The sequence below is a fragment of the Haematobia irritans genome, chromosome 1 (genome assembly GCF_050003625.1).
Source record: "Haematobia irritans isolate KBUSLIRL chromosome 1, ASM5000362v1, whole genome shotgun sequence".
Taxonomy (NCBI): domain Eukaryota; kingdom Metazoa; phylum Arthropoda; class Insecta; order Diptera; family Muscidae; genus Haematobia; species Haematobia irritans.
In genome coordinates, this window is record NC_134397.1 from 119,276,512 (window position 1) to 119,303,493 (window position 26,982).

General features: G+C 36.4%; 1 protein-coding gene across 2 annotated transcripts; it reads right to left on the bottom strand.

Annotated features, from left to right (window-relative positions):
• Positions 1 to 790: 790 nt before the first annotated feature.
• Taf1 (TATA-box binding protein associated factor 1) lies at positions 791 to 24,981 on the bottom strand. Of its 2 annotated transcripts, XM_075291483.1 has the most exons (13): positions 24,739 to 24,981; positions 24,140 to 24,600; positions 22,988 to 23,822; positions 21,556 to 22,927; positions 21,389 to 21,498; positions 21,217 to 21,328; positions 19,719 to 21,155; positions 19,224 to 19,659; positions 17,951 to 18,093; positions 17,548 to 17,884; positions 12,557 to 12,661; positions 1,447 to 1,650; positions 791 to 1,383 (listed from the first exon to the last, which is right to left on the bottom strand). In XM_075291483.1, exons 1-13 carry the CDS (start codon positions 24,894 to 24,896, stop codon positions 908 to 910), a joined length of 6,186 nt encoding a protein of 2,061 aa, XP_075147598.1. In that variant the 5' UTR covers positions 24,897 to 24,981; the 3' UTR covers positions 791 to 907. The 2 variants fall into 2 exon arrangements, with proteins under 2 accessions (XP_075147598.1, XP_075147599.1); XM_075291484.1 differs by lacking the exon at positions 12,557 to 12,661.
• Positions 24,982 to 26,982: the final 2,001 nt, after the last annotated feature.

A 26,982-nucleotide genomic window follows, 5' to 3' on the forward strand; every position in this document is an offset into this window, starting at 1 on the left:
AATATGTGAATTTTGAGGACAATGTGTAGGGTATTTTACTATTACTATTTTACTATAGTTTGAAACAAAACAGGATTAATTGAAACATCTCTTTCGAGGATATATAAATCATCTTAGGTTCGTCATGCAATATCTTAGTTTGACTTCAAAGGTTACTTGGAGTTCAAGATTTACATGTTCCTATAGGGAAGAGTCTTTATTATAGAAAATCTGTGTGATTAATTCACTTCTGCTGGTTTGACTACAGAGTTGTATACAACCATAGGGGCAAAGAATTTGTCCATAGTACGTTATAAGAATAGCCGTAAAATTTCTTGAAATGTAAATTGCAACATTGCGTTTTTATACAACCATCTATCGTCCATACTAACAGTGGTCTATATTAAAAACCTGAGGATGAAATCTATGAATTCTGTAATAGAATGTGCGCACCAAATCTCATATTGCAATTCAATGCAACACTAAATCTCTTCAAGTAAAAAATTATGATCTTATTCCGTAAGCAGCAAATGCCGTGGTAAATTTCTCAAAACACATTTAAGCAAGCTTAGCTTGCTTATTTTTTTAACAACTCATAAACACAGTTGATCCAAATATATTCGAATTTCATACATTTTCTATAGAAATAAAAAGTATGAAGTACCTCTTTGCAAAATCTACCAAAATATCAAGAATTCTACCAATCTACCAAATAGTAAAAAATCTAAAATTTTTGGTAGAATTCTACCAACTGTGGCAACCGTGCTTCTAAGCCCATTAAGAATGATCCCCGAAATAAGGAAATGTGTAATTTAAATAAATTTAATTTATTGCAAAATAAAAAAGAAGTATTTTACATTTTTTTATCTGGCATATGAAACCAATAATTAAAAATATATGCTTAAAAGAGCTATTAAAAGACCACACTTTAAAATCTCAACCAGTCATCATCATTGTTATCATCTTGTGACGGTGGATCCTCTTGAGGTTGTTGATGCGATTGATTTTCGTCCATACCTCCATCATCGCCATATGATAATTGTTGAATTTGTTGCTGAATACCCATCATTGCATGTGGATTATTATCGTGCGATGCACCAATATCTTGCTCCATTTGTTCAGAGAAGCCTTCCTTTTTGGGTCGGCCATTATCGTCGTCATCGTCACTTTCGGATATAGCCAAATCATTGTTGATTCCCATATGGTCGTTGTTGCTCATCATAAGCGACATTTTCTCTTGATTCATTGGAGTTGCACTCTCTTGGTGGGCATCTTCGTCTTGTGGCAAAAACTGTGATGCATTATTCGGTGGATAGTTGGATTCATCTGGACGTCCGCTAATACGATTATGCATTGTTAAGAAATCTGATGGATCATAGTTAGGATCCAAATCCATAGATTCGTCTGTAAAAAATGAAAATATTAAAAAAAAAAAACTCTTAAATGAAAATTTCCAACTATAATTACCCCCTCCCATTTGCGGTGCTTCGATTTTCATTTCTGATTTGACATTGGATGAATCTATTAAATCAGATCCACCACCTTCACTACCGCCAGCATTGGACATAGTATGTATACGTTCTCCTTGATCCAGAATATTGGCAGCGCTGTTTTCATCTTCGGAAACTTCTTGGAATTCATCATCTTCCTCTTCGGTTGAACATTGTAAATCTATGAGTATTTGAAACAAATAGTAAAAAACGTGAAGAGTCCATGAGTGACTGCAGAGGGATTTTCACTATTATCCACAAGCAAATATATAATAACAACACACAAATACATTTTAAACAAACAATAAATTAACGTAAACATTGGGCTATACAGAATTGTAATATACAAACTTAATAACTTAATATTAATATCCCTCTTTTAAAAATAATACACTTTTGGAATTGATTGTTTTTAAGTCTTTCTCTTTGAATTTGGGAAATTCCACTTTTCTACTTTTAGATCCTTTGTTTTCTAATGTCATTCGTAATTAATCTCGTCCCGAAATACCCAGATTTTTGGGACGGGATTTATACCGAATCCCGGGATTTTACGGGATTTCGAAAAATAATCCAAATTTGTTAAATTTCTGGCTTTTTAGGATTTTTATTAATACATTTTTATTAAATTTCATTAACACATTTTTTATTATTATTATTGGCCCAATTTGGCTTATTGTATTGTCGTAATCGCTTTTAATTTATTTTTGTGTTCATATTTTTGTTAATAAAATTGAGTTAAACCAAATATGATTAATGGACTACAAATTTTTGATGCTGCTCATAATATTACTCAAAATATTAAAAGAGTCCCTAAAATTTCGAGATCCAGAATAAAAAAATTCCGGGGATTCAATATTTTGATATCCCGAATCCCAAGATTTATAAAAATCGATCCCGAATGACAGCCCTATTTTCTAAACATAAGCCATTGTTTGAATTTTATACTGAACCGGTCAGAATCACTACGTGAGTCTCCAGGGCTAGGGCAGTCCTCCTTTCCATGCATTTGTTGTTCGCATACGTCGCAAATTTTATACGCTTTTCATGAAGTTTTAATAAGCGAAAAATATAGAATATTTCCCATATATCGGCCACAGTGAATGGTTATAATCAGAATACGTTCATCTTTGCTTCTATATCATCCAATTCGTCATTCACTTTTCCATCCCATGGTCCCATGTTAGTTATAAATGAACTGTTTTCTTCTCAGAATTTGGTACAATACGTCATTACAAACAGAAGAATATTTCGATCAGCTGATTGTACAATGCATAAAAGGGAGTGAAATAACTGGATATAGCGAAAACGTTTTCTAAAGCGCAAATGTCGCAAGCCATATAAACCCTATAAGAGTTTTTGCTACAGAAATTCTTTAAGGTTTACATTGCTGGTAAAATTTTTACGAGCGCACAGTATTACGCTTAAAGGGACTATGGAACTAAACAATCGAAAAGGCTGGAACTAGTTCCATCCGGAACCAACTCTAGTAGACTTCATATTTTCTAATGCATATTAGAGGTGTGCACGTGACACGAAATTGTCGTGACTTACGAAAACTTTCGTGACTCGCGCGTTAGTCGTGATTCACGCTGGCGGCAACGGCGTGAGTGTGCGTGATTAACCAACCAAATGTCGTACGTGAGCGTGAGTCACGAAAATAATATCTTCGTGAGTGTGCGTGAGTAACGAATTTCGGAAAACACACTCACGAAAATAATTCCGCGTACGAACATAATATGCTTACGAATTCATTTATAATTTTAGTGACACCCTAGGTGTAAAGAGTTTTAAACGCTCTCGATTTTAATCATACTTATGTTTTCCATCAGGTTCTATAGGTAAATTACTCATAAAATTATTCGTGCGTCACGACATTAAAAGATTCTCGTGCGTGAGTACAAATTTTCTTTTCGTGAGCGTGAGTCCTACCAAAAAATATCGTGCGTGAATAAGATTTCTCCGTCGTGAGTGTGCGTGAGCAAAATATTACTCACATGCACACCTCTAATGCATATAGAGACTCCAGAAATCTCTATTTCCACGGCATCGGAAAGCTTCATTATCTTTTTTCGGAATTGAGACAGCAACTCATTTTTCCTTCTATTAATGCCTTGTATAGGACCTACTAACGTTTCCTTGACCGCTGCAAGCTCCGTCTATTGCGCATTTACTTTATTCTTTTCCTGCATTTGCAACATCTGCTCTAACATTCGAATCATTTCACTGTCTCATCAATACCTCTTACTAGCATTGAATTTGCATTCGGTTACTCCCGTGTATCGACACCATTTGCTCAATTATGCTTTTTGTCTAGTATGCTGCCTTTTAATTATTTAATGTATTTGCTTAAATTGTATACGTCGTGAAAAGTACGCCCCTATCGACAGAGACCAAACGTTGGATTGTTATTTATCTGATCGGTTGCCAGGTGTACGTAGAATTTAGCGGTAAAATGTCCTCGTAGATGGATGGTTATTGCGAAACAGTGAGATCCCCAAGGTGGAGTCATATAATCCGGCGCTGTTCAATGTCTATACATATCCTATTGCATACTCTTCTGATGAGGATGAGATTGTATCATATATGGACGACTGTACAATCATGCTATACGTGTACATTGTTGATGGCATCTGTGATCTATTAAACACCGACCTTGCTTATATTCCCAGTTATTTCACTGCTAGAAATTTAAGGATATAGGCCAGCAAATCTTCAGCTACACTAATCACTCCATGGATAGCAAAAGTTGGCAGACAGTTAAATGTTAGAGTGGATGGCGTAACAATTCCGACAACAAACTACCAAAAAATTCTCGGGTCGCAATCGACAGCTTTTTAAATGCGTCCTCCAGACTATAAGTTTTTTCGGACGGAATGTCTGTGTTTGTAAAGAATCTTACAATGTGTCCAATCGATACGAATTGTCGGCGACTAAATAATCGGTAAATGTGATATCGATCCCATAAACATGCAGCAGTATCGATTATGCCTTCAGACTTAACTTATAATGTGGCCAATATATGGAATATGTTCGGCACGAGCACTGTCGTCCGGATAAACTTTTAGTCTACACGGCGCATTAGTCATTTGAACGGTCTCCGCTGTAAAAAGATCCTCAAGTCGCTTGCAGCCAGCAATTCGTCGAGCACCCCAGACTGTAGACCGGACAAGCAGAAGGCAAATGCGAGTCTTCCGTGCACTCAGACAAGACAGTCCCCCTATGGTCATCAGCCAGGAGTGTGTGCTCCAAGCGATAAAGGTCGTCAAAAGCTCCAGATCAATTGGCTCTGAGGGTTTGACAGCGTGGACGTTGGAACACATATGAGAGAATGGCGCCAGGTTCCTGGACCACAACTTCAATTTTCTAATCCCAAAATACCAGATATCTCGAATATAGGGAAGAAAATTCTGGATACTTTTATCGACCAATTACCCTTCCTTCCGCCGCCAAAAAGATTCTGAAAGCTATTTTACTGCCTACTTCACAGAACATCCAATGTTGTCAACATGGTCTTCGCTCGGGCAGGAGTAACATACGATTGATTGAGTCTTAAGAGGCCGCATAAAAGGTTGATGCTCATAGCATTGGGTTTTTTTAAGTATGTATCTTTATTCAATGAATATAAAAAGATTACACGTGCTTTTCAGAAGATCAATTTTATTGAACGGTTAGAAAAGGAATGAATACATGGTGAAGAATTACAAAAGAGTAAAATGTCATGTAAACATGTTATCGAAACATAAGTGTTACCGTATCGATAGTTTCATTACATACGTAACATTTCTTCCCTTGAAACTGATTATGGCGAGAATAGAACCCTTGGTCTCCTCAGCCTTGTGGATCTTCTTGGTAGAGGAATAGGTTCATTTCGTATAGGTGTCGAGTTTTCCGGCGTATGCGTCGATGAATTGGAATCATTATGTTGGCAAATGCTGTTGTGGTCGGTTATACTTTCATCCGAAACACTCTGATGAGGAGTACTACTGATATAATTTCTTCTTCTATTAGCAGCTTGTTCTGGGAATCTAGTATTCTCGGTGTTATCCATCTTATCGCTATCTTCATTTCCACTCGATGCACCTGTGGATCTTATCTGGTCAACGCGCCGTTTTACTTTTTTTCCTTGAAAGTTTATTTCATAGTGTAGGTCACCTATACGCAGTGTAATGATTCCAGGAAGCCATTTATTCATTCTAGGGTTGCCTGACAGAAAATACACGCGTTGATTTTGTTGAAATGATCGGAAGTTAGGATTGAAATTAATGAATTGTCTATCCATGATTCTGGTTTCAATATTTTCTGGTCGGACTAAATCTAAACGGGAACGGAGAAGACGTCCAAGAAAGAGCATGGCCGGTGGCTGGCCTGTCGTACCATGTGGTGCATTTTTATATTGGCTTAGGAATTTATTCAAGTCTCTTTGTATCGATGATGTTGTTGACCCCATTACTTTTAATGCATTTTTAATTGTTTGGACACTTCTCTCTGCTTGGCCGTTTGTTGCAGGGTGGTAGGGTGCCGATTGTTTATGATAAACTACACCACTCGTTGATAAAAAGTTTCGAAACTCCGTCGAAGAGAAGTTTGTGGCATTATCGGATACCACGGTATGGGGGACGCCGTATGCAGCAAACATTTTATCGAGAATTCCAATTGTCGCCTCAGATGTAGTTGATGCTGTGGTCTCCACTTCAATCCACTTACTATATGCATCTGTTACAATTAAAAACATTTTCCCCAAAAATGGGCCAGCATAGTCTATGTGAATCCGCTGCCAGGGACCACTTGGGTACTCCCAATGGTGAGTGCCAAATTTTGGGGGTGTGTTTGCTATCATGGCGCATTTTGTACACGTTTTTGCACTTCTTCTATGTCGTGATCAATCCCGGGCCAGTATACAAATGATCTTGCCATACCTTTCATTTTCACAATGCCCAAGTGTGCGGCATGAAGATCTTCCAAAATTTTGTTACGTAGTGTAGTTGGAATTACAACTCTATGTTCGAAAACCAAACACCCCGATGATAATTTATAATGTGCTTCTGGCGCCTTATACCCGGCGAAGCCAAGATCGGCTCCAGATTCCAAGATTTGTACGATTTTGCCTAAATGAGGGTCTTTTCTCGTTTCCGTGGCTATGGTTTTCGATCTCGTGGGTAGTTGTTCAATTTGATGGATCATGAACCCGTCGAACTCATCTTCAAATATTTTAGTTGACTGTACAGAACCTTTGTTTTGTGTTCTCGAACAATAATCTGCGTTCACATTTTGTTTTGTAGGTTTATACACAATGTCGAAATTAAAGTTGCTGAGAAAATCTGAATAATTTGCCATTCGGCTAATGCACAGGGCCGACAAACTTTTCTGCGGGTGAAATATTTGGGACAATGGCTTGTGATCGGTCACTACCGTAAGGTGCCTGGCATACACATACTTGAAGAATTTCTTAATGGCCCAAACTATCGCCAATGCCTCTTTGTCTATTTGTGGATATTTCATTTCGGTGACAGTCAACACTCTGCTGGCAAATGCTATTGGCCTCTCTATTCCACCTTCTACTTTGTGGGAGAGCACAGCTCCCAATCCAGTCTTACTAGCATCCGTAGCCAAAATTAATGGAAGAGAGGGGTCGTACGGTATCAGCACTCGTGATGAAATCAGATCACCTTTAATACAGTCATATGCTTTGTCTGCCTCTTCATTCCATTTAAATTCGTCTTGTAGCAACAAATCGCGTAAAGGCCTAGATTTTGCGGAAAGATCGGGTATAAATGAATTATAATAAGTGGCCTTACCGATGAAAAGATTTAGTTCCTCCGGCGATGATGGTTTTGGTGCGTTTTTTATTGCGTCAATATGTCTAGTGGATTTGTGAATACCATTCGAATCGATTTTGTGACCCAAAAATTCAACGCTCGGACTAGCAAACACACATTTTGATTTTTTCAACTTTAGCCCACTTTCTTGAAGTCTATTTAAAACAATTTGAAGACTTTTAAGCATTTGCTCAAAGTTTGGAGCATAAACCAAAATGTCATCAAAAAAAATCAATACATTTGGTATACCCTTTAAAACAGTTTCCATTCGGCGTTGCCAAATAGCCGGTATATTGGCAGCTCCATATACTGCCCGTGTGGGCCTAATCAAACCATGTGTCTGCGTATTTAGGGTCAGTACCTCTGCAAATTGATCGTCGATTTCCAAGTGAGAGTAGGCATCCGTTATATCTAACTGACTAAATATAGTGGCGTCTTTCATTTTGTTTAATAAGTCATCAACTCGGGGTATTGGATGCTCATCCACAATTATCCTCGGATTTACCGTCGGTTTGTAGTTGCCGGTTATTCGAATACCCCCTCCTTTCTTAGTGACAATTATCTATTTCCTTTTCGTATTGTTCCCTCACTGCCACTGGTATTGCTTGCGCCTTTACAAAGATCGGTGTTGCATCTGGTTTGAGATGCACTTTCGCTGGTGGACCAACAAGTTTACCTGGAACAATACTAAATATTGATTCATATTTTTTAAGTACCTCTCGTAATTGCATCTCCTCGTTTTCTGATACTTTAGGATTTGATGAGCTAATGCTCTTGACATCTTCCACTTCCTTGAACAATTTAGCAAAATCTATTTCATTCGAAAATTTTGATATCCACTCTCTTCCCATAAGGGTATCGTGGTCCCCATTGACAACGTGTATGTTAAGCCTGTGACAAGTCTTACTCATTTGTGCCGCAACAGATAAACGGCCTTTACAATCTAATTTGTGCCCAGAATAACTTCTAAACTGTCGGTCACTCGGAGCAAGTTTGAAATTTCTTTTAATTCTACACAAGGTCTTCAAGCTCATAATTGCACAAGGCGAACCAGTGTCTAACTCCATTTCGATTTCCTTTCCATCAATTAATACCTTTACTAATTTTCTTTCATTTGAAGGAATCGAGTTTATTATTTCAATTTTGTCCAGAGATTGAAACTCTTCAACTGGTGACTCTTCTACAACTTGATATGTTTTGCTGCGACACATTTTTGCTATATGCCCCATTTTCCCGCATCTGTAGCACTTGGCTTGTTTGAACATACACATACCCCTTGCATGATTACCACCACACCCACCACAGCTATTTTGCTGTCTTGTGTTTGGTGGATTACCTGCACCTTTGCTATTCTTCCTTCTGCCATTGATTGTTGACCGAACTTTGTGCACTTCTGTCGAAGGGTTTATTTCCGTTGTTGTACTGTGCGTGAGTTCCCTTGCATGTGCTATTTCATAGGCTTTCGAAAACGTGGCAGGGGTTTTGTTAACAATTTCGTCGCAAATATCGCGTGCTGACATCCCATGCAGCATCTGTTCGATTAGCATACGATCCAAAAATTCCCCATACTCACAGTTGGTTGGTGCCGCCTGCTTAAGACGTAAAGCATATTGAGCCAAGCTTTCTCCTGGTTCCTGAATAATTTTACGGAATTTTATGCTTTCTGCAAATTTATTCCTCTTTACATCAAAATGATTTACTAGAATAGATTTTATTTCCTCGAACATTAGTTCCTCGGGATTTCTGGGACTAACAAGAACTTTTAAAGCTGTATTCAATTCTGTGCCCATGTGGACACGTGCCAAGCTATGGTGTTGATCATTTGGTATTCTACTAAGGCTTAATGCCCATTCGAAACGTTGAAAATAATCAGCTACTGATGAATTAGTTTCTGCCTTGTACTCCGGCATACAAAAAGATGGTATCTTTGTACCTGACGAGCCTGTTTCTGCAGAATTTCCATTAGAAATGGATTCCGTTGCGCTTTTCACAGCTGCTTTTATTGCCGCAGCCAAGCTTTCAGTTAATCCTTTTAAAACTTCTTCGGTCATTATTTTCCAATTATTTCCAGGTGATTCTTTTCTATATATTTTTTGCTAATAACTTCTGACACCAATTTTAAGTATGTATCTTTATTCAATGAATATAAAAAGATTACACGTGCTTTTCAGAAGATCAATTTTATTGAACGGTTAGAAAAGGAATGAATACATGGTGAAGAATTACAAAAGAGTAAAATGTCATGTAAACATGTTATCGAAACATAAGTGTTACCGTATCGATAGTTTCATTACATACGTAACAGTTTTTTCTAAAGCTCCCTTAGAAGATATTATAGAAACTTCCTCTCTAACATTCTTAAGAGATTGTTGACAAACTATATATCTGGCAGACAATCCTAGGTAAGATTAGACTATTCAGTCCATTGTGAACCACAGTGATGACCTTCTCTGGCTCTCAGACAATCCTATGTGGAATTCGGAAGAAAGGCATCTTCACCCAGGAGGAATAAATAGGACGTACATCAAGGCGGTGTAATGTTCCCCCTTTTTAACCTTTACATTTAGAAGATATAGTGAGGATTAAAAAGTCCCCGTTTGGGCTCCCAGTGGAATGGAGAAATCTTCAAACGGTGCAAAATATTGCGTTGCGGATTGGAACTGCATGCCACTCCAAACCACCAGAACAGCAGCAGCATCATGAGTCCAAACTGCTCTCGGTGAGGCAACACTGCGACGTCCTCACCCACCAACACCTGATCAAGTGTAGAGGTATAAACCACCCAAACCATGCCATACTCAGGAGCGTACCATTTTAACGAGCCGAACCCTTCCAGTTCGAAGGGCGATGACAGTGATGACGGTACACATGGCAGTGCTTCAGAAAGCAATGGATTCCTTCCAGTGCAGCGTGGTGCTGGTTGGGGAACCATCCCTGTCAACGACGACGACGAGAGACGGCTGCCTAGTGAAACCAGATCGGTGCTATCTCAGCTATGATCTGGCATCTAAAGGTATTTGAACAATTACCTCTCCCTTCTGAACTCGGAAATTTAAGATGTCTGCCCAAATTGTGTTTATTCGCCTCAAATCACAAGGCGCATCTTCGCGATTTCCGCAAAGCCTAAAGACCTGACACCTACATCAACGTGGTGCAATGGTTAGCATGTCCGCCTTGCATACACAAGGTCGTGGGTTCAATTCCTGCTTCGACCGAACACCAAAAAGTTTTTCAGCAATGGATTATCCCACCTCAGTAATGCTGGTGACATTTCTGAGGGTTACAAAGCTTCTCTAAGTGGTTTCACTGCAATGTGGAACGCCGTTCGGACTCGGCTATAAAAAGGAGGTCCCTTGTCATTGAGCTTAACATGGAATCGGGCAGCACTCAGTGATAAGAGAGAAGTTCACCAATGTGGTATCACAATGGACTGAATAGTCTAAGTGAGCCTGATACATCGGGCTAACCTAACTTAACCTACATCACTCTGGACTCATCCAGTAGAGGCAGCTTGCTTCCTCGAACTGGATGTAGAAGCTTAAATGTCTAATCGTTATAATTTGTTTTGTCTTTTATTTTCCTCATTTGTTTCATACACCAACTTTCCAACAACCTCTGATCTCCTGATTTGCCCTTGAAATCAAATCGGGAGACCACTCTAAATGGGTGCTGTACCAAAACATGCACTGCTATTAGCCAAACTATCAATTTTAGGAACTAAAATACCAATAGCAACATCGAATTTCAGTCAAATCGCATACAATTCGCGGCTTCTACGTATTCAGGAACTCAAATCGGGATTACAGGTTATATGGAGCTTGTATAGTGTGTAGACCTTAAACGCTGTGGTTATATTTGCACACTAAAATTATTCTAATTCCTCGGCGGAAAATGGTGGTAGTGTTGCCAAATATCTCAGCAAATAACAAAATATTACATGTTTTTATTGTACTCCAATATGTTTTTATTGTACTCCAATATTAAATATTGAAAAATCATGCTATATAACGCTCGGGAATAAGAAAATACGAAATTTTTGCCGACAAGCTTATTGTATTTGTCGTCGCCGAAAAAAATTGGAAATCTTAGGTTTTGGATGGAATTTTGGATATTCTTGGTGGTCACGAAATGAGCTCCTCTTCGCTCTGAGACGTACATTGTAGGAGATATGAGCAAAATAAGTTTTTGTTTAGATTTTTTAGAATTTGGGTGGAATTTCTAGGGGTGATCACGCATTAAGTGTATTTCTGCTATAGGATGAATAATTTAGGAGATATTAGCAAGAGAAGAATTTCTATTATTTAGGATTTTATCATTCCTAGAAAATTCAATATTCCACGAATTTTCTATGAATGATCACGGACAGAGATATCAGCAAAAGAAGTTTTTCGTATAAAAATTCCAAATATTATAGGATTTAGGTGGAATTTTCGATTTTTTAGGACTGATTGTTTATTAAGGTCCTTTTTGCCTCTAGGGCTTTACGAGTATATTTGAGCTTTTCGCAGAAACGAAAATAATACTAATCATAACGTAGAAAACCCCACTTTTCAGTAATTGCAAATGTCGAATGTCAAACTGTTCACTCTTTTAAAAAGTCGAAAAGTAGTTTTTTAAAAAAATTTTAAATAATCGAAAAATTAATTTTTTCAAATTCGTTTTCCAAAAAGTAAATAATCGAAAAATAATTTTTTCAAATTTTGAAAACTAAAAGTCGTTCTGATTATAATACATACTTACCCCCATATTCATAAAAGTTAACGTAAACCTTAAACCTACTATTCTCATACAAATTCCTTCGATAAACTGTCAGTACATTATTATGAATATGGGCCTTAATATATAAGTTGAATGTAAATAGACAAACTTCACACTTAAACATCATATCTAACTAAATGATTATTAAGAGATAATAGTTCTAATAGTTCTAGATTTCATAATTATTTTAAATTTTTTAACAAATCACCCATAACATTTTAGTTTAATAGATGTACAAAAGTATCTACACACGAAAAAAAATAATAAATATCTAACTACTTTAAATTAAAAGAATAAGAAAGCGAGAGTGCACGAAATATGTGGGTAATGTGATTGTACAGAAGGTAAAATAGTGATGCGTTATGGATAGTTTCCAAATAAACAATTGAAATAATCGTGTATAGTATATTAAAATTCAACATGGTACTTGTTATATGTTAGTTGGATTGTTAGATATCAATACATTGTTTTCTACTGTAATGGTTAATGTATAGAAAGCAGTATTAGTCTTACCTTCTTCCAGAAAGGAGGAATTATGTGGGTTACTTATATTTGAGGCTAAGCTGTCCTTTCGTGGACGACCGCGACCGCGTTTAACAGCATTTGGATTAAATTTGACTAAAAGTATAGAATTTTTAACGTTTTTTTTTTGATTGAAATGGATACCTTTGTTAGTTATTTTTTATTTATTAATTTAGATTTTTTAATGCAATTACAAAGGTAAAAGAACATTGTATACTTTAAATAAAAATGATAATCTCTTCAAATTAAGAAAATCACTAATTTATATAATAAAACTTAAAAAAAAACTAATCATGAAAAAAATAATAAAAAACTATATTGAAATGTGTTTGAACTAAAAACGCGCACTACTGTGGTAAAATGAGTATTTGTGGCTCAATACTTTCATTTGTAGGCTGACTTTGAAATTGGCAGCAACATGGCTACAGCGGACAATATAACGATGAAGAGGAGAGATAGACCCAGAATTTGATCGGCAATGAATGCCGCTTTAATGAAAACTGGAAGTCGCTAACTTTTCAGTAGATACGATATAGATATTATTGCGTTCTATTAAGCATAGATTAATCTCTCTTTTACATCTCTGCGTATTTTCATCGCCGCAAAAAAGGGAGTACTTCTCAATTTTTAACCTCCAACAAACTAGGCTTCAAGGGATGAACACAATGTTTTTATATGCCAAAAAATTCGATACTTTTTAGATTTTTGTGCCACCTTTTAAAAATTTCGATAATATCCTTAACTGCCTAACCAGATAAGCAAAAATATCTCCGAACTACTTTATTTCTAAACAAAGTTTCTTCCCTGACATTTGAAATTTTCCTTAATTTACAATTCAGCGCACTTGGCACTGAATTGTGCCCCTGAAGACGAGTTGTTTGGATTAAATGCGAGCGCTCCCTCAATTTTGAATATACGATGTTTCCAATGTTTTCGTCGCCATTAAACCAAGTTTTGTTTTTGAATTTAGAATATGTTTTTAGATAAATATTCATATTATGATTGGTTCTGAAATCTTCAAAATAAAATGATATTTTTATAGGTAACAACTTACATGGGGGCTCGGTGGCCATTTCCTTCTATCTACTTGATAGAAGGAACTTATCTGGAAACTCGTCAAGCCAAGTTTTTGCCTTATATGTAATGGATACTACGTTCGGTTTCCGCGCCGAAAACCATCTTATCCTCACCCAGTATTTGGTTAGTATCACAAAATTATGGAATACTAAGCAATTACTAACTCCCTGAAATTAAATGGACTATGAACACGTCTCATATCTTTTATCAGGTATTTAGGGGGCCTTTTTAATACAATGAAATGTATGCCAGGAATGGAAAATGCAGTACTATAGTTTTTTTCTTTTTCACCCTGATCAGTACCGTAGTACCCCCGCGAATGAATTAGTACCTTTTGTGTATAGAGTTTTGGACCGCTATCAGTTTTCATGGTACAATAATTTTGACAAAATGTTTTAATATTTTGAGAAAGTCTTTACCAAACTTATTTGCCAAAGGCCTGAACCTGCACCTTTACGATTTTGTAAAAGCAAAAACACGATATTCTTGAATTTCAAGAATATCTTCGTCGGAAATGAATGTGTTTATATTTTACGCTTCCACACGAACGCTTTCTAGAAACAAAGTTATCGATCGCATACTGAAATAATGCGAACCGTTAGACTACTACGGTAATCCTTGTAAGCGCCTTTAATTTAAAACTAAAAAAAAATATTTTAAAATTGTGGAGTTGACAAACAAAATTTGATTTTCTACTTCTTTTTTATGTTAACATTTGTGAACCGTGCTAACCTTGAAATGCAGTCTTAAGAGTTCTTGGCAACAATCTTCCAATGAAATTTTTGTTGGGATACTGAAATATGTTTGAACTAAAAATTTATGGAAAAATTCTTGGTTTGACTTTTAAGTGTTAAACCAATAATATTATGATGCCGTTAGTAATTTTTGCAGAATGCCAGCCTCATAAGAAATTAATTTGACGATCTCATGGCCGTAGTATATTTTTGTTGAATAAAACCCGAAATGTAGTGAAAAGTACTTTCTCGCTTAAAAAAAAAACTCTTTTTGTACTTTCTAAAAATTGCATTTCCATCCCTGTTGTATGCTGATTTGTGTGTTTTTCGAACATCATAACAGAAACGCAAAACGGCGAGAAAAAAAACGAAGACTACGTTCAGTCTATTTAAGAGAGTGCTATCGACCGGTTGTGTTTTATTATTTTATTTTTGAATGAAATGAAACTTTAATGCAAAGAATGTATTTTAACATTTTCTTTGCAGTATACTTCAATTATATACTTTTTATATTTTAAGATTTTGTAACATAAAAAAAAACTTTCTTTTACAAGAAATAAATATTTTAAAAAGTATTTACAATATTTTTACTTATTATTTATTATTGTATTCTAAAAATTGTATCATTGTTTCAATTGAAATAAAACATTTGTATTTCCTTCTAATTTATACTCAAAACAGACCCCAGTCAGAAATTCCTGATTGTTACAAATATTGAGCGTTCTAACAACGTTGGAAGCTAACGTTGAAACAACGCTTGCTAAACAAATTAATTGACGGGTTTTAAAAAGTATATTTTCCTTTGAAAATTCATTTTCCTTCAACATTTAAGGTTTTTTTTTTTAATGAGTAATGGAGGTATTACTGTTCATATGAGTTGATTTAGAATAGGATAATATTCACTTTTCATATAAATTGAATGTGTGTACTATAAAAAAGTGACCCTACAAGGAAGAACCATTTTGGTTAATTTTACAAATGTAGACAATTGTAGAAAGTTTTAACTAAACTAAACGCGAATTTCACGCCGATATCACAAATATAAGTATATATTTTTCGACTAATTCAAGAAACTTTTTAGAGATAATTACTTTTTTCACACGTTAAATATAATTTCGTTGTTTCAAGGAAAAAATAGGAGTTCAAAATGGCAAGAATGTTCTTTTGGCGCATTTGGGGTAAAATGTACAAATTTTAAGAAATTCTTTTTATTTGTTTGAAATACTGACATTTGTGTATAACTTTTCCCCTTTTTTAGTTCATTTAACCAACCTTGGCAAAAAATTATTGATGTAAGGGAAACTTTCTCAAAAAGTTCATGATGGTTTTTTTCTGACTGGGGAGCTATCAAAACTCTTTTAGACCTGATTTTTATCGTGAATGGTTAGCACTAACATTCCTATGACACCACGGGTTAAATACATATAATGGGGTATCATATAAAATAATTACTCCATTCGACCAGGTTTTTATTGCGAATGTTTAGGACTAACATCCCTACGACACCGCGGGTATGGGCCGATGATCAGGCCTCACGACTACAAAAATCAGCAATCAAATCATGCCTTCTAAATAGTTTTTTCTGCCGCTGTGCACGGTTACAAATGTTACAAAATGTCAATGTGTTAGTAATTTTACATCGCAGTTTTGACAAGATTAAAAAAAAAAAATAAAATTGTGTTCATGGAAACTAAGAGCCTTAACCCTTATCACCTGATAAAATCATTAAGGGTTTATCGAAGAGGCTGTAAAACCTCGCATTTTATTTTTGTACAGTTCTAACTAAGTTTTTATTATATTAAAGTCACTATTGCGGGTTTCTCTAAATGCTCTCCTTGGGCCGCCTTGGCTATAGATTGTTCCTCTATTTGGTAGGGGAAGATGGCAAACCCTTAAAACCCCTCTACATACGCCAATGTGGCTAATAAAATGTATTTGAATATAAATACTGACTATAAAAACTTTGCCAGTAATGAGAAAATTGTAATGAGCTGATACTTGTAATTACATTTCTAAATATGCCTTGATTAACGCTTACGAACCCAAACACACTCAAGAAAAAATTAACACCCACACACAAGATTTAAATGAAGTTTTGAATTGGTTTTAAACATATTATTTAATGACATTGATGACAGTAATTTTCGTGGCGTGAATAAAAGTTTACTCATTGAAAAAATACATAATTTTGTCTCAATTTTTGTTTATACTTTTCCGCTGCTGAAACAACAAAAGCAATGTCAGAAATTATCAGAACTTAGCCGTTTCAGTATATAAGAATGCTTTCCCTTATGCGGTAGCATAAAACTGCTTAAACTACCGTGTTGTTTATATTTCGAAACCTTTTGAGTGTAATTTTGGCAAAATTTTATATACCCATATAAATTTTTGAGTGTTTTTTAAATACTTTAACATTGTCACAAATCGAAGATGAACACGTTCGGGCAAAAGATTCGATTCCGATACAAATGGTTTACATATGAAATTTTGGCAGTTCTGTATTAAATCTCATCATAGAAAAACTTATTTAACGGTTAGTTTTTACAACGTATGCGCATTTTTTCGGTAATTTTATTTATAAACAAATTTATAAATGATGTTGAAATAGGATGCCAGCCTCCTTTCAATATCTAACCCATTGTAAATAAATATTAGATACTATAAAATTTCAGAAAAAGTTATCTTACAAATTTTCTATTATTGCCAAGATTTACCATATTTATGTATGAAAATATTATAATAGGAAAATTGTTAATAATATATTCTATAGAAAGATCTTTGCGATATGAGAATTGAATTATTTTACCATCACAACTAGATTTTTATTGTATGTTTTGTGTTTCCACACAGAGCCAGAACAGAATTAGAGTGAATGCAAGTTTATAGTCGTGGAAAGGAAACTAAATGATATTAGTAGATATGAAATAAATAACCTATTATATGCCGCAACCTATTATTAATAAGAATATTCCAAATATATATGATGTTAACAAAAATAAAAGCATTTCAAAATTACTAATGACATTTTTAAAAATCACAAAATAAAAAATAATAAAACAAAAAACAAAACTAAAAACAAAGTAGAAAACTAACTAGATTTTTTTTAATGGCACTATCCAGTCTGTTTTATCTTTGATCATACAATAAAATTTTGAATGAAATACAACATACCTTCTTCGTTGGTATCACGATGTTTTCGAGGGCGACCACGACCACGTTTTACATCAATAGGTGGTTGCATATCCGGATTGGTTGCCGTGGATCCTGTATTTAAGGAAATCAAACCACCAATGCCACGGTGCAAGGTAGCAGCTGATGAAGAGGTGGGTCTCTCATTTCCTTCAACATCAATAAACTCATTCTCTGGTGTACTAGATCGACTAGTACGAGTATAATCATAGTCCTGATCATCGCCGCCACCCCATGTATCATCGAGATCAGCATCAACTCGTGCTCTTTCTTGTACCTTGGCTATGTTTTGTTCTAATTGCACACAGTGTTCAGCATACTGCATTAAAGTTTAAAATATTAAGTAAATAAAATTGTCGTTAACACGCAAATATCTATAACGTACCTCCTCCAGCTGTGAACGAGCATATTCGAATATGTGTTTAGCATTTTGTGTGAATCTAGATTCACTACCATTATATTGTTCACAATTAGTGGCTATTAATTCAATATCGGCTAAAAATTCTGCCCGGGAATGATAATAATGAGCTAAAAATTAAAGAAAGGTTGTTTACATTAATTGTCGATATCATTCAATATGGAACAGTTTCGGAAATTTATTCTTGCTACACCAGATTACGATCCAACCATACAACATTACTTTACATTTTCCTTGTTTGTTCCTTCTTTTGATTGGCTCTAAAAATGAGCCAGAAAGAAGAGTCATAATATTTAAAAAGAGACTAATGTGGGCCAGAAAATGATAGCAACGATTTTGACAGCACTCAGAAATAGCAACTGCACTCGGCCGAAACTGCCTAGCAAAAAAATTTGGAAGTTCTTTTAATGGGTAGTTTTAATTTTTTTTTGTTTCGAACAGATTAAAAACAGAGTAAGGATTAATAAAATGGAACAAATTATTCAAATTTCGTCGATAAAAATGCTAAATGCATTCTAGAAAAATTGCAATTTTTCAGACAAGCGTTAGAGTGCATTAAAAATCATTAAAATTATTTATTTGACAAAATATTAATTCACATCCAAAACACTGAATTCAGATCACACATTAAAAAGTGATTCAAATTCAGTGCAACGTCTGTTGAAATGGTGGACATCCGTCCTACGTTAAATTCATTGCTTCTGCGTCAATTTTGCACCACTTCCGGATACAAAAAGAACATTTTCACTACTTTTTTGGTGACGTTTTTTTGCTGGGTGGGATAGAACACATGACTAACCTGAATTACGTTGAGTCGTAGGTTAGGTTAGGTATAGTGGTAGCCCGATATTACAGGCTCACTTAGACTCTTCAGTCTACTGAGTGCTGCCCGATTTTATGTTAACCACAATGACAAGGTGCCTCCTTTTTATAGCCGAGCCCGAACTTAGAGAAGCTTTGAAACCCTCAGAAATGTCACCACCTGAGGTGGGATAATCCACCGTTGAAAACTTTTTGGTGTTTGGTCGAAACTGGGTTCGACCCACTACCCTGTGTATGCAAGGGGGGAATGCTAACCATTGCATAGCTCTGATTTGAATTCACAATGTCAAATGAAATAGATTTTGAAATTCCTTAGTTGGCTTTTTTATACTAGTAAATATTTTACATCAGAGATCAAATCCATGATGATAAGCTTAACTCAGAGCCTTTCTCAATTGTTTTTTATGTTGTATCTTACCTTCAATATTTTTACCGAGTGTTTCCAAATCCATCGGTCTCTTAATGATTGTGTAGTAATCTTTAACTTGCTTCTTATTGACCGGTTTAAGAAATGGCCAACTTTCTTGCATAGTTTTGATTTTGCTATGGAGTTTTTCAAATATAAACGATAGAGCCACTTGATCATCATCATCCAACAAAGGATTGATGGCTTTTTCTAAACGCATAAGTTTGTCCTCCTTTTCGGTCAATAAATCACAACAATTTTTGTACATACGTTGTGCAGCTACCGTGAACGAACTATTCGCTCCATTGTATAAAGTTGAATTTTCAACGATTTGATTTAAATCGGCTAAAAATCCTTCACGGTTATTATATCTCTTTTGTCGAATATTATCACGCATTGTTTGCAAGTCCATTGGTTTGGTTACAATGCGATAATAATCTGGAACCATCTATTAATGAAATTGGTAATTAATTTTGGGATTGCTTTGTTTTTTATGTCCGACTTTACCTTTGCATTGACTGGAAACATGAAAGGTGCAACATCTGTCATTGCCCTTAGAATATTTAAAATTTCCTCCAAAATACTGGAAAGTACAACAACAGGATCTGTTCGTCTACGATTCGCAGTCTTATTATGTCTCTGAAGATAATCACAATGAATATCGCTGGCTTTGCGTTTCTTTCTTCCCATTACATCTTTGGGAACTTTTAGCAAAAGACCTTTCTTGTTGCGAGCCAACATGCTGTCATCGTGTCGTTTGAGAAGTTTGCTGCTCAAAGTAACCTTGGTGCCATCAACATTTACCAAATCATCTTCGTCACAATTGAGTTCGCGTTCTGGTTCTTCATCTGGCTCATCCATAGCAGATGAATTCATGGACGAGGAATTGGGGGCACCCTGGGTACCCGTGTACAAAGGACAAGCCTTGTTTGTACGCATATGGCCAACCTGCCCGCAGGCTCCACACTTCAGTTTTAAATCGGGTTTCAGTTTGAATTTTTTCCTTGAAGGACTTACTTCCTTGTGACTTGTATCGCGTTCTTTGTGAGATGAACTTTGTGAAGTTTTCGGATCACCTAATGATGTAGGCATACCACCAGGTTGTAGTTTTTGATTTTGAGCGAGTTGAGCTAATCGCTCCCTTTCCTGATTACGCTTTATACGTCTCAATTGTTCCTGAATTCTTCTCTTCTCGCGTTTCATTTCTTCTTTCTGTTGCTCATCGAGGGTAGCAAATTGTTTTATAAACTGTTCGTCTTTAGTTGTTCTAATTTTGACGTATGCATCGATGACCGGTTGCCGTCTTACAGTCTCAACTCGGGTGAACTCCTTACCCTCTGCATCTTTGAAGGTTCTGGTGATTTTCAATATGCGACCTTGATTGTGTTGTGGTTGTTGTTGGCTATCACCAGCACCGTCTTTATTTTTATCGCCCTTCTGCTTATTGCTTTCTTCATCTTCCATAATTTTCTTCAATAATTCTTGCCTCTCCTGTTCTTCTCTTTCGAGTGTTAGCTGTGTGGAAGTTTTCTTATTGGACAACATATTCTCCAAATTTTTACCCAATTCCTCTAAATCTGACTCTTCGGATGCTGATGATTCGTCTTCATCGGTAGACAATACTTCCGAACTGGCCAGCACACGATTTTGTAAATCGAATATGCGTTGACATTCTTCCTTATAACGTTCCTGATGTTCTGCTATTGAAAAGCGATTACCTCTGGAGAATTTGTCCATGCCCTGCTCACCAGCTTTGGCTTTTTCTGTTGACAAGGTACGCACCACATCGATAACTTCCCATCGGGAGAGTTTCTTAATTTCTTCCTCGGGAACTTTGAATTTTCTCAGTAATTCTTTCGCCCGTTGCAAGGGTAAGCGACGCAAATCCGCATCTGTACCAGTGACAGTGCGTTTTGGTTGTGATTCTTGTTCCTCTTTTGTTTGCTAAAACATAAAGGGATATTATGAGTCGATAAATTTTAGCATAGCCAAATATCGTCCTTACTGTTGGTTTATTGGGGACTCGAACATACGAAAAACCTTCACCACATCCAGTAGGATCTGCAGGACCAGTTAATTGCAGAAGACATTTGCCACGCATTGCTTGTATGTAAGCCCTGTTATTGGAAGAATTGTCAATAAACCTAAGTTATGATATAAATGGCCAATTAAATTACCTCGTGGTATTCCAAGGAGCCACTTTTACTTCGTCATCTAACTTCAATTGAGATTCCTCGTCGTCATCTTCTTGCGGGGCGAATAAGAATTTTTCTCCGTAGCCAGCATCCTAGGGAAAGTCGTATACTTAAAAATTTCTACTTTCATGGAAATAAATTTCTACTACCTTTAAACGCTGTTCGGCAGCAATCATACTAAAGTAGGCACAACACTGTTCCGGCGACACCATAGAGCGAATTTCTTCCTCGGAGGGTAAACGAAACTCTGGCTTTATAACCCACCAATTCGAATCCATACCAGTACGCTTGAAGTCGGCGCATTGTTTTAGCCTTTTGCGTATACTACTCTCCGAGTGCGCAGGAAAGGCTCGCTTAATATCGTCCATACGAATACGTCGTGGATTATCTTTACTCTTCCAAAAGAGACGATAGATAAAGACTTGTAGAAAGTCACGTGTGAAATTATTTGCTCTCTTAGAATTTGGACCAGGCACCTCATACAGAGGACATTCTTGGCCCACGGTAAATAAAGCATTGAACTCGCGTATAAAATGGTTGTTCCGAGTTCTAATCACGAGGAAATCAGTTATATTTACATTATGTGGATATATAGGGGCACGGTACATGTTATTCTCCAAAGCTTGTATACATTGACCCGGATGGAGGATGCCCAAGAAGGGGCTAGTGTGAGCTATAGCAGTTTCTCCGTATTTTAAATCTTGCGGACCATTATCCTTGGTGGCTTTACGTTTGTAGTAGTTTTTAATTTTGGAACACATTCCGACTTGATTCATCAATGGAGGATGTTCTTCACAAAATTCAGCCAAAATAATATCGCCATCTTTGCCGCTTAGATCTTCAGGATTACGCATAAAGAAAACATCACCTCCACCGGAAGCAATACGCTCGGCATCTCGTTGCTTCGCTCTTTTCATGATATGTTTAAGCAATGGGAGAACTGAATGTGCTACTGGCTGCGACAGCGGTCCATATGAATATTTCTTTAAAGCAGGTCGATGGAAAGCCCTTAATTTCATCGGACCCATGTGTGTGGGAACAAATGGGGATCTTAGTTCTACAACCGGCGTAGAATGTTGAATAAGACTTCCACCACCAACTTTTAGTCTCAACGTAGGTTCAGTCTTGGGCATGTAATAGCTGTCGTTCGATATATTAAATGGGTCTCTGTCGGGACTTTTGGGTGGTGGTGGAGGTGCATCTTCGGCGAGAACATTAATGACACCTGCCTTACCCAATAGAATTTTGGATTTCTTAACATGAGGATGGGGAATTTTTATTTTAGGCGGTGGACCCGTATTTTTGTTTATCTTTGAAGGATCTATATCGTCCGGTATACCCAAGATTATGTTCTCATCATTAGGATCCAAGGTTAGAACTTTGGGTTTCGGTATCTTCACCATCTCCTCAGCATCCCAAATAATTTCATCTTCCCATTTACTATAAATCAATTCCTCATTTTCCACTGGGAATATACTATACCAAGTATCATCTACAGCTTCTGTGGTTTTTGGCGGCAAACTGAAAAGTATTGGTACAAACATGAGTCAATTTATGGTATTGATTTTTTATTTTACTCACTTTTGGTTGGCCTTTTGCTTGCTTGAAGAACTTCCACCTGATGTTGACATTTTACTGGTTGTTGCCCCTGTCACAGGCAAAGCTTTTCCGGCTGGGGTAAAAGCTCTTGAACCACTTGATGGTAGCCATCCAGCAGCATTGGTTTTGGAATTCAGTTTTTGCAAAACTTTTGCCTTGATTTCATTACCATCCCATACAACTTCGTCTTCCCAGTGCAACTGAGAAACCATCAGGAAGGCATCTTCAGCTACGGGTGCTTCATCCTCTTGCTTTTTGGGCTCTTCTGATTTTTTAGTATTTTGCTGTGCCTTTGCTCCCTTTGGCTCTTGTTTCACTTTAAATCCGTAATTGAAACCATCTCCAGAGTCTGGTACATCCAACATATCATACCAGATTTGAGCGGGCCCATATCTCCAATCGGCAATTTTCGGTTTATTTTCACTATTGTCTCCGGTTTCTGGGACATGCTTGACATCCTCATCATTAAAAATACTCAACAGTTTATCCTCATCATCGGACATGCATTGTGAGGGCATAGGTTCGGGACCATAATGCATACCGAATCCCTTTTTCCTTGGTTCTTCAGAATCGCTGGTTGAATCAGATCCAGGATTGTGAGGATTTTTTTGGTCTCGTGACTGCTTGCGTTTACGCCTTCGTTTCTTGACATGTCGCCATATTTGTGGAAGACTTGATGGTTTTCCTGGCCCAAATAAACGAGAAAACCTTAAAACTTTATCTGGCCTAAAGTCAGGAAATAGTTCACGAACATCAACATTAGCATATTTAGATGGCAGCATATCGGCTAAGGGAGTATCGAGTTTACGTTCCGTGGCTGAAATTAAAAAGAAAAGACGTAGTTGAATTAACGAGTGGTACCCATATGTAAATCTCAATTTTTACGTTTCCTATCGTTGAAGCTGGACTTTTGCAGCTATTATTAAAAATGTAATGCGAAATGTTTTTTTTTTTTTGATTATTCTAAGGTACAATCTCCTTTTTCGTAATATTATATTTTCCTCTTCGGCGGAAATATAATCATGGAATATTTTTGGTGTTATTTAAGAAAAAAAAAAAAACTCTTTTTCATATAATACAGGTGGCGACATTACCTTATATGATGCGACATTACAAATCTCGACTTATACTCACGTTTATCCTGCTTTGCATCGGTATCCATGCCACTGTCAGAGCCACTTTGCTTGCCCTGTAAATCTTGTGCACTATTGGGTTGAGTCCTCACTGGTGTGCTGGGTGGAGGCATTAATTCTTTGTCATCTTTTGAACATGATATACTTTGGACTTTAGTAGCAGGTATTGCATCCTCCAAATCTTCCAAGATATTTGGTTCCCCCGTTTTATTTTCTTCAGTGTCCCTAACTTCCGAAGGTGGAGTTTTTGGACAATCTTCTGATAATTCTGTGATATCCGAATAATCTACAGCATCCTCGTCCTTAATTATTTCACCGTTATCGTCTTCCTGATTTTGTGTATCTGTATTATTTGATGATTTTAATGCATCGAAATCACTCATTGGTTTTGGGTCATCTTCGCCCTCATCATCGGCATCTTCTGCTTCGATCACTTCATTCAACATGGAATTTAGACCCATTCTGAAAATATTGTATCGATGTATTAATAAGAAAACAATTGCCTGGTATGCATAAATCTATATCCACCAAAATTTGACAAATGGGTCTTGCTTTTGCTGGATTACTAGTTAATATAGGTGAGGTTTAACTGGGACTTACTTGGCCAAGGAACCCAAGTGTTCCTTTATTTCAGCATCAAAGGTTTCGCCCATAAGTTTACCCTCGGAATCGATGTTACCAAAAAGAAAATCTATTCCAACAAAACCTCCGCCTCCACCACCACCGCTGGATCTATCATCATCACTATCAGAATCCATAATTTACAAATTATCGAAATTCTTCTGCCAATTCCGAATTTATTTTAATGAAAATATGAATAAAATTGACGCAAGATAAAGACTGTTGAGCCGACCAATATTTTCTGACGGCAGCTAGAATATTAGACCGGTATTGGCGGCTTGTATGTTTGTTGTCATTATGCACTGGCGGCTGCAATTATATAGGTAGTGTAAATTAAAACAGATGATGAACATATGTTCTCAATCTCAACAACATTCAACACAAACGTTGTGCAATCACTTGAAAAACATATCAATTCAAACACGAGTTTTCAAACAGGTTTTATTTTAACCCAATAAACACAAACGTTTGAAAAATGCTAAATTTCAAAAATTTTTCAAACATTTTTTCAAAAGATAAGGGTAATATTCAAGTTGAGAAGTTGTTGAGAAAATCGCGTTCTCAACAAAAAACAGACATTACACTCAACAGTGAAATTCAACACATTAGCAATAATATCTCAAGTGTTATCCTCAAATTGAAATCCATCGCTACTCAATAATTTGTCAACCAATTTTCGATGCGAGTCAAATTCGAAACTAACATCGTTGCAAATACTTTTCAACCTAAATTTGTAGGAATGATATCACCACTTCAAATTGAAAGTCAAAGCCAAAATTCTATGAATTTTGTATAATTTATTCATTTTCATCAAAATAAAACATTTAAAACATTTAGACATTTACTTTTTGAAGATAATTTCATTTAAATGTTGACCGCGGCTGCGTCTTAGGTGGTCCATTCGGAAAGTCCAATTTTGGGCAACTTTTTCGAGCATTTCGGCCGGAATAGCCCGAATTTCTTCGGAAATGTTGTCTTCCAAAGCTGGAATAGTTGCTGGCTTATTTCTGTAGACTTTAGACTTGACGTAGCCCCACAAAAAATAGTCTAAAGGCGTCAAATCGCATGATCTTGGTGGCCAACTTACCGGTCCATTTCTTGAGATGAATTGTTCTCCGAAGTTTTCCCTCAAAATGGCCATAGAATCGCGAGCTGTGTGGCATGTAGCGCCATCTTGTTGAAACCACATGTCAACCAAGTTCAGTTCTTCCATTTTTGGCAACAAAAAGTTTGTTAGCATCGAACGATAGCGATCGCCATTCACCGTAACGTTGCGTCCAACAGCATCTTTGAAAAAATACGGTCCAATGATTCCACCAGCGTACAAACCACACCAAACAGTGCATTTTTCGGGATGCATGGGCAGTTCTTGAACGGCTTCTGGTTGCTCTTCACTCCAAATGCGGCAATTTTGCTTATTTACGTAGCCATTCAACCAGAAATGAGCCTCATCGCTGAACAAAATTTGTCGATAAAAAAGCGGATTTTCTGCCAACTTTTCTAGGGCCCATTCACTGAAAATTCGACGTTGTGGCAGATCGTAAGTCTATTCATGATGAAATGTCAAAGCATACTGAGCATCTTTCTCTTTGACACCATGTCTGAAATCCCACGTGATCTGCCAAATACTAATGCATGAAAATCCTAACCTCAAAAGAATCACCCTTTAATACACTACACTACATAATACACTACAATACCAATTGATAAATAATAATCTTATTAAACATATCAACAAGTAAGAACAAAAAAAACAAACAACAAAACTTTAAATATCTTAAACATTATTAGTAAACACTTTTGCATTGATAATTCGATTTCCTTCCTTTTGATGTCATAAAACAGCATTAAAATTTATTAACCTGCGGGCAATGTAGGAACGTACTGGACCGCGTGTAAGAATTGATTTCCAGCAGAAGGAATTCACAAAATATCCATTTTAAACTGATAATAGCATATGAATTAAACTGACGATGTGATGCACATTTTCATCCAGAAGTTGTTGATTTCAACAATTTGTTGTTTTTAACTATTTTAATTGGTTGCACTTGTAATGTTTCTGGAAACTTTTTCTTGTCGATAAGCCACTCATTTTTCATTGGTCAGCTTCTTAATGTTTCCAAGAATGTAGCATCCAAAGATTTTAGTTTCCTGCAAAGAGATTTAAATTTAGTGTCTTCTCTAAAGGTCGGTACTATGTTCATTCTTGCGAAAAATTTTTAT